General features: G+C 38.5%; 1 protein-coding gene across 1 annotated transcript in view; it reads left to right on the top strand.

Moving 5' to 3' along the window:
• MTHFD1 (methylenetetrahydrofolate dehydrogenase, cyclohydrolase and formyltetrahydrofolate synthetase 1) overlaps nt 1-12542 on the top strand; it is an 86029-nt gene that overhangs the window by 16568 nt on the left and 56919 nt on the right. The window contains exon 2 of the mRNA XM_072629617.1: nt 10071-10155. Coding sequence (XP_072485718.1) covers nt 10071-10155 — 85 coding nt within the window. The remainder of the gene's footprint in view (nt 1-10070; nt 10156-12542) is intronic.

The raw sequence follows: 12542 nt of genomic DNA, 5'->3' as shown, positions 1-12542 counted from the left end.
AAGTCCTTTAGATCTGGCCATTAAAAGGTTATTGGTAATTTTGAAGATGGTAGTTTCAGCTCAATGTGATCAGAAATGAGATTGCACAAATTTGAGAAGTGAATAATAGGGGAAGCAGTAGAGGCAATGAGAATAGGTAGCTTTTTTTTAAACTTTTTATGTTGTAAACTTAAACATGAATAATTCAGTATAGAATGAGCAGGAAAGGAGGATTGTCTAAGTTAAGCTATTATATGTATTTTTTTTAAGTATAAAGAATTGATAAAAATATGAGACTATGAGTGGCTGTGTTTGTCCTTTGTTCTTGAAGAGGACCATAACATCAAGATGATGACATGACTTGCAGTTGATGTTGATTTGAGTGAGGGAGGGCTGTGCAAGGCCATCAACCTCACTTTCTTCTCCAGAGCCATCCCATTATGAGTGGTCGTTCTTGGAGAACTAGAAACAATCAACAGCTTCATAGAAAAGAATACAGTTACTACTAATAATAAGAAAAATGCAGATCAAACTATCTGAAGTTCCACCCCCAAAGGTTATATATACCATTTACTTCTCTCTGTTAATGAGTGTGCCATATAAAGTTTTCTCTATGAGTTTGGTTGAGAAAAGGAGGTGAGATATAAGTCATTATTTCCCCCCCAAAAAAAATCATAAAAAGAGGAAAATCAAAAATAATTGTCACAGAATTTGAGAGTTGGAAGGGACTTTGGTGATCATCTAATCCAAATCACACACAAAGAATCTCCACTATGTGATACAGGATGAGTAGTCATCTAATCTCTATTTGAAGATCTCCAAGGAGAAGTAACCCTCTACCTCCTAAAGAACTTTTAGATACTGCTTATTAGAAAGGGATGTTTCACTCCCTCCCTCCTCTTTAAATCAAGCCTAAATGTGTTTCTTTGCACCTTCTAACTATACTTCCAGTTCTGCTCTTTGGGGCTGTGATGTGGCATGGATCTACTTTGTTATAGGCAACCAGGAGCCATGGCCTGTGAACACCAACACTGAGCTTTCACTCTGCTGACACATCCTTATGTAACCAAAGATAATGTAAATTTATGGAATCATTATTGGCATACTGCCTCCTTTGAGTGTTTATATTAGACAAGTGCTGGGTGGTAGATGTGGCTGTCTCTACTTGTTGCCTCGATGTTGACCTACCACCTCCTGAATAAAGTGGTATAAACCCCTTATCTCTAGCATCACTATCTTTCTTCAGTCTGGCCAAATTCAATGTGAATCTGCCTGGAACTGAGCTCCTACACTGCTTTTGGTATAGCCAGCAGGATTTGCCACAGACTGAAGACATGGAGACCATAGGGGCTGGGGCAGGAATCCTGGAGTGACCCCTGAATAGTATGTGGTTTACTGTACCCATGGTTCTGAAAGCATGGGCCCCTTCCCAGGAATGGGAAGATGTGTCCCCCACCCCTAAAGGCCTTAAGAAAGCCTTGCTAAAGATTGGGCATACCCGGGGTTGTGTGTTGGTTAATGTAACTGTGCTGAGGAAGACTACTGACCATTTGCTGTCGGTTGAGGCCTAGCTGTGGGACATCCAGGCCAATCTAGTCCTGGAGCAATGGGAAAGGGGGGCATGGGAGAAAACTCAAGAGTTGTTAGAAACTGGGACCCGAATCCTCAGGGCTCAAATGATTGCTGCCTCCTGGCTTGAGAGCCTCTAAAGGTGCCAGCTGTGTAGATTGTAAGGGCCACGATCCTGACGGGGTGGAGTGTGAGGTGGCATGGATCCACTTTGATACAAGCAGCCAGGACCCATGGCTCATAAATACCAATACTATGCTTGCGCCCATGCTGACACATCCTTTTGTAACCAAAGATAATGTAAACTTATGGAATCACTATTGGCATACTGCCTCCTTTGTGTGTTTCTCTATGTGTTAGACAAGTGCTGGTTGGTAGATGGGGATGCTCCTACTGTTTGTCTCTACCTGCTGCCATGAGAATAAACCCTTACCCCCAGCTCCATTGTCTTTCTTCAGGCTGGCAGAATCCAGTGTGAATCTGCCTGGAGCTAAGCTCCTGGATCACATAGCCTCCCAGATACTTGAAGAGAGCTATCACTGCCTCCCTGAGTCTTCTCTTCTTCAAAGTAAATACTCCTAATTCCTTCAGCAAATCCTTAAATGGCATGAATTCAAGATCCTTCACCATCCTTGTTGCCCTCCTGTGAGCACTGCCCAGTTTATCTGCCTTTTTTTAAAATATAAATGTCATTACCTTGAACTCTAAACATAGAACTCAAGCTCTGATCTGTTGGAGGCAGAGTATACCACCCTCTTCTTGGAAGCTATGCTTCTTCTCATGTAGTCAGAGATCACATTAGCTTGTTTTTGGCTGCTGCATCTACTTTCTCAACATCCCCTCCTTCATTCACTTCCTTACTCCTGCCCCATCTCATATTTGGGAAGCTGATTTTTTGGTACCCAAAGTGCAGGACTTTACATTATCCTTATTGAATTTCTTGTTAGATTCAATCCAGTGCTTTAATATATTAAGATCTTTTTGAATCTTGATTTTGTCATTCACTGTGTCAACATCCTCCCTCCCCCTGCTTTATGCTATTTGCAAAATTGATGGTTCTATCATCTAATAAGCCTTTATCCATGTTGCTGTTTAAAAAAAAATAACCAACACCAGGCCAACCTCAAATACCTTAAGTACTCCACTGGAAGATTCCTGCCATGTTGACATTGAACCATTAACAACTACTCTTGTGAACCGGGCCCTCCAACCAGTTCTGAATCCATCTGATTGTATCATTATGTAGGCCATATCTCTATTGTCTCTACCAGAACAGTATGAGATCCTTCATCATAAACTTTGCTAAAATCTAAGTAAACTCAGTCAACAGTATCTTCCCCATGTAGCAACTAGTTTAGTAACCTTATCAAAAAAAAAAAAAGGAAGCTAAAGTGGTCTGATATGACCTAATTTTGATGAAGCCATTCTGGGTTGTTGTAATCACCACTTTTTTTTCCCTTAGGTTTACCAGCCATCTCTTTAATGTTCTGTTCTAGAATTTTTCTGGGAGTTAATGTAGTTTACAGAATCTCCTCGCTTCCCTATTTTAAGAAAACAGTATGTTTGCCCTTCTTCAGTCTTGTTTTTGTGCTGTTACAAATATTATTTGCAGTGGCTCAGTAATCACATCTACTTGTTCATTTAGGAATATAGTTAGTTCATCTGGGCCAGGGGACTTGTGTCTATCAAGTGCAGTAAGTGCTTTCTTGTGCTGTCCTGACTTACTTTGGGCATCAGCTTTTTGTTAGTTATTCCAGTGTAGTTGACAGCAGGGGAAATGGAAACAAAATGAGAATGAGCAGCTCTGCCTATCATCATGCCATTTATACCAAGCAAAAGTCCTCTGCCTTCTTTAGTCTGCCTTTTTCTTCCAGTATACCCTTGGCTTCTCTTGCTTGCTTCTATTCATTCTAAACTTCAGTGCATCTTATGCCTTATACTGGTCTTTATGTTCATCCTCTGTTCCCTCGCCTTGCTTTTATATCCCTTCTACATTTCTTTCACAACCAAAGTGGTTGATGAATTCCCTGGATGTCATTGTTGGTCAGATCTCATTTTTCTTCATTGTTGAAATTGGGTTTTTTTGTGTCTTCAGATTACCATTCTTGAGCATTTCTCATTTCCTCTAGTTTTGTCTTCATCTTTGACATTTCAGTGCTTTGGAGAGTCTACCTGTCTTTCCCCTAAAATCCTTTGAAATTTTTGCTTTACCAAATCTAGGGTATATGTATGTCAGACTATGCCTAGATTTCCTTTCCTTCTCTGCAACAAATTCTAGTACAAAGCTGTCATTTCCCCTGATGCTCCACCATCATTTTCATATTCATAGTTCCTTGTTGGGGGTGGAAGCTCAATTCCATGTGGACAGTCTCGGGCGGGTAAAGGTGGGAACTTCTAAATCTTAGAGTTCTCATGAGGCCCCCCCAGGAAACAGCAGGGAATCGAAGAGTGAGACCAAGCTATCTCATGTATTTCCACCTCTTCCCGTGAGAACGTGATGGGAGAGGCATCCCCGCCCTCGAGACTGGCCTGGATCTGGGCACACCTATTGTTATCTAACAGGCACGGTATTCACGTGCAAACTATGTGGCAGGAGAGCTTAAGTAGGGTCAGGAAAGCCCGAAGGCGCTCTTAGCGCGGGAGGGGCCCTTACAGGACAGAAGGCGCCTCTTCCCTTTTCCTCTCTTCGCTCTTCCCTCTCCCCTCTCTCCCCACTTCCACTTCTGCTTTCATTCTCTTACTGTAAGATCTTTGCCTCCTTGGGAGATTTCTCTCTCTCTCCTAAGGAAGAGTTCCCCCTGCACATGTAACCAGGACCCTGAATAAAGCCTAACCCTTGTTCGACTCCGGAAAGTCTCTTCTCTCATACGTTTATCCGGTTTGGCCAGCCGAAGACCTACGATAGGTAAGGTAAGACTTGGGTAGCCCTCAGGCCTCTAGGCCTGGCAGTTCCTTGACTTGAAACAACAATAAATGCAAACGACCTCTGTGACAGTAATTGGAAAATAGCACAATAAGTCATGATATGTTAATATAGTGGAATATTATGGTGCCATAAAAAGAGTAATATGAAGAATACTAGCAAATATGGAAAAACCTATGCAAACTACTGATCAGCCAAATCAGAATTGGATCCATAATTACTGCAATTATATATATAAAAAAGAGAAAGCCAGAAATATCAGAACTTGATATGTATAAGGGGACATAAAGCAAAAACAGTTTTACTTATTAATTCATTTGATTATACTTTGATGAAGGCTAAAGGTTTAATGTAGAATTTTATCAGTTTATAAGTTTATTTTTTTGTTGCTGATTATTAACCTTATAATAAAACACTGTTTTTTGTTATATAATTTATATTTATGAAGTGTTAATTATATACATTTATGTACTATAATTCCCATTTTAGACACAAGCAAGCACTTTTAACTTTGTTAACTTAGTGCCACAATTATTGGTGTGATTTTCATTGGCTCATAGACTGAATTTCTGGCCTATGGTTATCTCACACAAATACTTTGAAGGGTTGCATGCTAACTTATAGGACTTCAGAATTGGATGGGACCTCAATTAATTCTACAACATCTCCAAGAGGTGCCTATCAGCTTCTGCCTAAAGATCATGAGTGATAGGACACTCTTTATCTCCCAAGAGAGTTCCTTCTGCTTTTGCAAAGTTCTAGTTGTTAGGAAAAAGTTTTTCCTTATATAGAACTGAAATTTGTCCTTGAAACTTCCCATTGCTCCTAGTCTACCTTCTCAGGCCCAGTAGAATGAGGTTAATTTACTATTGGATGTGGTAGTACAAAGTACTTGACTTACATTTTGTGCTTTTACTCAGAACAATCCTGTGAGATATGTGCTTAGGCATTATTATCCTAATTTTACAGATGAGGAATGTAGGGCTCATACCAGCTGTCCATGGCCAGTCACATTTTTGTGTCAGAGCCACAATTTGAACCTGTTTTCCTGACTGAGCTCTCATCTCCTCTTGTAATGAAATCTAAACTTGCTTTTTTTTTTTTTGCTTTTTAAGATTATAGTCTACAGAAATCCCAGGCCTTTTTTTAAAAAAACCAGAATTATTATTTTGGTCTATCTACCCATTCATATACTTGTGCAGTTGAATTTTTTTTAACCCAAATACAGGACTTTACATTTGCCCCCAGTTAAATGTCATCTCATTAGATTGAACTCATGGTTCTTTTAGTCCAGAGGTCAGCAAAGATGGCAGCACATTCAACAAGCTATTTAAATTTTTAAAACAAAGTTTTATTCTATTTAAAAATGTAAAAACCAGTCTTAGCTCTCTACTGAAAGCTAGATTTGGCCCTCTGGCCGTAGTTTGCAAATCTGAATTCTTTTGAGAACTTTGTGTGTTCTGATTCACCCTGTTAGCTTATCCCTATAGTTTTGTGCCTCTAGAAGTTTGGCAAACAAGCCATCCATGCCTATATCTAAGTGACTGATGGAGAATGGATTAGCGTTGGAGAAACTTGAGACCAGGAGACCAATTAAGGGGCCATTGAAATGGTCTGGGTGAGGTGGGATGAGATCCACAACTGGTGCCATGTGACTGGATAGAAAGTGACATGTACTTAAGAGGCGTAAAGACAGAAATGACAAGATTTGTCCACTGATTGGATATGTGAGATGAGTCAGGGTGACCCCAAACATGGATGATTAGAATTGTGGTATCCTCAATAATATTATGGAAGTTCAGGGAAAAGGTAGAGCTGAGGATGGAAAGTAATTAGTTTCTTTTTGGATATGCTGAGTTTGAGATACTTGTGGAACATCCTGTTTGAAATGCTCTATTGCTTATGTGTGACCAGAGGTCAGGAGAGATTAGAATTTAATTAAAATGATAATTGAGCCAATTGGAGCTAATAAGATCACCAAGAAAGGGAATGTAGAGAGAGAGCCCAGGATAGAGATAGGAGTCTTGCTAATAGCCACCAGGATATGGATTTAGATTATGAACCTCAAAGGAATAGAGGTTGCTGAGTGATGGTGGAAGAGGGATGGTCTGGAAATGGCAATAGAGACTAAGGAGTATTCTGACTCCTCCAGAGCAGAATTCTAGAGAATTTTTTAAGAGTAGATGCTAGTAGTAGTAGAAAGGATGCTTAGGGGAGGCAGGTATCCCTGAATGCCTGAAAATGGAAGTAGAATCAGAAGTCATCTTAAATCTAGGGGATTTTGTTAATTATTGACCCAGAATTCCAGAGGGCACAGTAAAGGGGGCAGGTAGATCTGGAATGGTTTATTGGCAGTAGATCTTGAGTGAGACATTTTAGGATTACTGTTGAGGTAGATTGAGAACGAGAGGGTAGGTAGCAGGGGTTATTGATGTTTAGCAATGGAAGGATTCAGTATCAGTATGGGAGATGGGGTGCACAGAGGAAATTTGCTGTCTAATGACACATGAGTCCATTGTATTGTGTCAGTGAATGGAAGGAGTTCTGCTGAGAAAGATAAGTGAATAGGATGTTCAAGGTCTCAGGTTAGTCTTGGAATCCTCCACCTGGTGAAATATTTTATATAGAGTTTGAGCAACCTGAGCATCAGTTTAGATATTGATTAGTTTCCAAGATGCTGGGTTGGGGATGAGGGGGTGTATTGGTTGGGGTGGCATTATGAATGTCACTCATTTATTCTACTGTTCTAATCTAGAGAAATGTTCTTAGACTCTATTGAGTCAAATTACTGATGGAATTAGGAGTTGATTCTACATTTTGAAACCTTTTGTTCCCCTAAATCTCTGCTAACAATTCTATTTCACATCTTTATAAAGTAACATTTGTCACATTTCCCCACTGTTAACTGTGCTTAATGGGTTAGGGATTGTAGGGTGGATTACTTCTTTACTTCATTGCCTCCTTTTCACCTTGTATGTGAAACACTTTAGTTGTACTAGCATGTATCAAATCATTTCAGTGATGGTCATTGGTTTTGTTGTTGTTGTTGTTGTTGTTCATAAGTTGTCAGTTTGGGACAGAGGAAGTGCGGTTTTCAGTGAGTCTGGCTCTTAAGGACTTCTAACCCTTCTTGCCAAAGTGGAGCCAGGGAATATTGACAAAGCAGCCCAGGGCCTTGGTGGGTAGTATGCAAATGGCCTGTAAAGTGGTGTTTCCACCTGTACTATGTGGCTTTCCCTTGGACTTGAACGGTCCTTTTCCTAGCCATTTTAATTGTGAAATGGCTTTATTTTAAGGTCAGCTTTTCTCCCACATGAACAAAAATATTTATAGCAGCTCTTTTTGGGGTGGCAAAAGCCAGTTGTGATATAAATGTGATGGGATACTGTTGTGCCATAAGAAATGATGAGCAGGCAAATTTCAGAAAAACCTGGAAAGACTTACATGAATTGATACTGAGTGAAGGGAGCAGAACCAGGAGAACACTGTACACAGTAAAAGTAACATTGTGCAATGATCACCTATATAGACTTAGCTCTTCTAGGCAATACAGTGATCCAAGACTATTCTAAAAGATTCATGATGGAAAATGCCATTCCCATCCAGACAAAGAACTATGGAGTCTGAATGCAAATCGAAACATACTATTTTCAGCCTTTTTGTCTGTTTGTTTGTTTCTCATGGTCTTTCCCTTTTGTTCTGATTCTTTCACTACATTACTAATATGGAGCTATGTTTAGCATGATTGTATATGTATAACCTATGTAAGATTACTTGCTATTTTCGGAAGGGAGGAGGTAAAGCAGAGAGGGAGAAAAATTTGGAACTCAAAATCTTATAAAAATGAGTGTTAAACTCTTTATATGTAATTGGAAAAAAATTAAATACTCTTCAAGTGCAAAAATAAATAACTTAACCAGCCAGTGCGGGGAAACTTGAACCCTGAAATAATATTCAGAGCCCAAATTTAGTCCCAGACAGAGTATTTATTTACCTTTGTGTTTCATTTCTATTTCTGGTATGATTTTTGCATTACCTTGTAATTGCAAAGAGAGTGGAGGGAGACTAATCTTCCTATAATGACTTTAGTTTTAATTTCAGAGAGAAAAATACATCTTAATTAACTAGGTTGTGATTTCTGGGCAATAGTTAAAAGGTTAACCTATATGAACAATAATATTTGTAGCAGCTCATTTTGGGGGGCAAAGAATTTTTTGTGTGTGTTGTGTTTGTCCTTCGTTGCTGAAGAAGACCATGCAATCAGAGAAATGATGACGTGACTTGCACTTCAGTTTGTTTTGAGTGAGGGAGGGTTGTATAGGTCACCAGCCTCACTTCTCCCCCAGAGCCATTTGAATCCAATGACCTGATATTCCTCAGGATGACTGGAGATGACCCACGATGCAATGGGAGGCCTTAGGCCCTTTAGGCCAAGGTCTTTGCAGGTACTCACTTAGGGTGAGGCAACACCCATTCATTGAATAGGCCTGTTTAAGAGATAGCCAGGGCTTGGCCCCTTTAATGAGGTCAAGAAAAAGAAAGATATCAGGCTGGGAGGGAACCAGCAACAGTTACTATTGATAATCACTTTAAAGGTAGGAGCCCCTTAGGCAAGGACCCATTGGAGTCCCAGTTTCAGAGTGCAGTAGGTTTAAGGTTTTAGGACAGGACAGGACAGGAGCCAGTAAAACCCAAGTCAACTGGGCATCTTTTGGCCATCCAAATTTACCTTCCTTTGGAGAAGAGAAGGAAGGGGAGGGGGCGCCAGACAGGAGAAGAGGAGTTGAGTTACCCGGCTAGCTGGGTCCCCATTCAGCCAGATGCATCTGCTCAAAGGATTGTGCTCATCCTTCGCTGCCAAAGAAGACCATGCCAGAGAAATGATGACATGACTTGCACTTGACTTTGTTTTGAGTGAGGGAGGGCTGTGCAGGTCACCAGCCTCACTTCTCCTCCAGAGCCTTCTTGGGTAAAGAAATTAGAAACTGAGGGGATGCCCATCAATTGAGGAATGGCTGAACAAGTTGTGGTGTGTGATCATGATGAAATAATATTGTACTATTAGAAATTATGAACAGGATGCTTTCAGAAAAGCCTGAAAAGACTTGCATGGGCTGATACAAAGTGAAATGTCCTGTGTCCAAAATAACAGCAATAATTATAGGATGATCAACTGTGAATGACTTAGCTATTCTCTGCAATACAATGATCCAAGACAACTCTGAAGGACTTATGATGAAAAATGCTATCCATCTCCAGAGAAAGAACTGATGGTGTCTGAATGTGGATTGAAGCATACTTTTCTTTAACTTTATTTTTCTTGAGTTTTTTAATCTATGTTTTCTTCCAGAACTTGACTATTATGGATATGTTTTGCGTGATTGCAGATGTATAACCTATATCAAACTGCCTGCCTTCTCGTTTATGTGAGGGTGGAGAGGGAGGAAGGAAAAAATTTGAAACTCAAAAGTTGTAAAAGAAAAAGAAAAGAAAAATGAAAAAAGCTGTTTTTACAAGTTACTAGGCAAAATAAAAAGGAAATTTTTTTTTAAATAAAAAGAAAATAGTTAAGGGGCTAACTTTTTATTTTTCTTCCTAGGCAAGTAAGAGGGAGACTGAAGAGCCAAGTTACTGAAATGAGGGAGCAGATCCCAGGTTTCAGACCAGGCCTGGCAATTTTACAGGTATTATGGTATCTCCATTAAAATAATTTGACCCATAGAAAATAAGCAGTTTTAATTTGAAATACTCTACAGAATTGTAATATTACATCACCACACACAGTTCATACTTTCAGCTTCCAGATACATTATCTTAAACATTATCTTACTCCTTGTGAAGTCTTTGCTAGAAGTGGATGCTGCGTAACGTAATTTTCTTCCTTCCCTATTATCTTGCTACTGTTGCTTTTTGCTGCAAATTGTTTCCTGTTAGAAAGCTTGGGGTTGCTGAAAAAGACAATTTGAAGGCCTGTGGTTGTATTCTGGGCACATATTCTCTGCAGTGTTTTTTGTTTTGTTTTGTTTTTAACTTTTTCCCAGATTGCTGAGTGAGAATGAAACATGTTATAGAACTGTGCTTGGAACACCTAGGGACTAGTTATTTCTTGGTTTATTTGGGGAAATTTATTAAAGAGAGAAAGCATACGTCATGAGCAAATCTAGGTTTCCATAACACTTTTCTTCAGTAATACTCTGTTTAAAGGTTTCTGTCTGATCCTTCTCTACCCTCCTTGTTTGGTTAGGTTAACTCCGGTATTTTCATTAAGCAAAAAATATTGCTTCTGCTTGGCTGCTTTGCAGGTATTTACCAGGAAGCATATCTGTGATGGATTCACCTCAGATATTTTTCTCTCCCAATACAAAAAAGTGGTTTAAAATATAGGTTATGATTAGACAAGGAATTGAGAAATAAGATTAATTTGGCTCTTTTAGTAATACCCTCTTACATGTATACACATATGTGTGTGTATACATATATGTGTGTGTATACACACACATGTCTTGAATGGCATGTTTCTATTTTATAGGCAGGTAGGTGAGAAAATAGCTGCTTGATAATAGTTGAGTCTGAATGGACAGTTGACCTACAATAAGACTGAAATGTGAGGTATTTATAGTAATTCTGGAATATTTGATTCATTTACAATCAGTGATATCAAATTTATCTTTTATATTCATTATTCAGGAGTAAGATGGTTGTAAAAACTCAAGGAGGATCCTGGGAGATTTCTTGTTACCATGTTTTGGTGAGAAAGTGTCTTTTAGATATTTGAAGTATCACTTTTAGATATTTGAGTGAAGCTACCTTTTTACAGTGAACTTTACCCTTGCATAAAACATCATTTCTATGGAGAAATAACTCATGAGTATTAAAAATACAACTTAAAAATAAACTTTTAGAGTAAATAAAAGTAAATCTTAAAAATGCAGCAGTGTACTTGTCCTCAAGATTTAATCCACTAGGGCAGATAAAACCTGAAGGCATGCAAAAAATTAAATAACAATAAAAGACAGTACTAGAAGAGATATTATTAGATCTTACATGATTATATAATAAATAATTGAATTGATAGGGAAAACTGAGTTGTGTAGGGGTGGGGGAATGTGCTTTAAACTGAAGGAAAACAATACTTGTATAACTTTGGGACTGCCTCATATGCCAAGAATATATAAGCATATGTGTTACAGTGCTCCTCAGATTCCAAAAAAGCAAAGATAAAAATTAATCATTAATTAAAATATTGATCATTAAATCATTTGTTAATTAATTGATTTTTGTAATGGTGGGAGCCAGGAGAGACAGAGACACTCTGGCTTATGGCAGATAGATGATGTTTTAGGTCCTTGTAGTATAAGTAATAATAATAGCTTACATTTAAATAATGTTTCAGGATTATGAAACACTTTGTGTTCCTCTCATCTGAACTTCACAACACCTTGTTGATCCACAGTTGTACAAATTGTCCCCATATTTTTCATGAAGAAAATGAAACTCACAGCTAAGCCTTAGGTGCTTTAAAGATGAACTGAACCTCAGAGATTATGTAATCTGATCTAGTTAATGAAGGCCATACAACTAATAAGCAGCTTTACTAGACCTTCAACCTAATGTGTTTTATTTGTTTTTTCTCTTACACTACTACTTGATTACATGAGAACAGTAGCAACTAAGGAGGGTGCACTAAATAGCGTTAAGCTACTGGGTAGCCCTGAATATGAAGCCATTCTTTTTTGCTGTTTTTATTTATGGGATTTAATATTTAATAATGTAAAATGAAAAAATCTGTGAAAGCAGATTAAAGAGAAAAAACAATCTATTTTGAGTTATATTTTTTTTGTCCAAGACAACAAAATGCACAGTGACAATGATAATGCCCATTTTTAGAGTAGCATGTCTTTCCTTGGAATCTGAATAAGGGAGCAAACTTTCTACAGAATTGTTTTAGGCATGTTGATTGTGTATATTTCAGTCAGATTGTATTCCTTGTTTTTTTCCTACAAAAAGCAACATAATCCAATCACAACAACTCCCATGACCCCATTCTTAATATTTGCTGTCCATTATCCAG

This window comes from Notamacropus eugenii, chromosome 1 (genome assembly GCF_028372415.1).
Source record: "Notamacropus eugenii isolate mMacEug1 chromosome 1, mMacEug1.pri_v2, whole genome shotgun sequence".
Taxonomy (NCBI): Eukaryota; Metazoa; Chordata; class Mammalia; order Diprotodontia; family Macropodidae; genus Notamacropus; species Notamacropus eugenii.
This window is presented reverse-complemented; position numbering and strand designations above follow the sequence as displayed.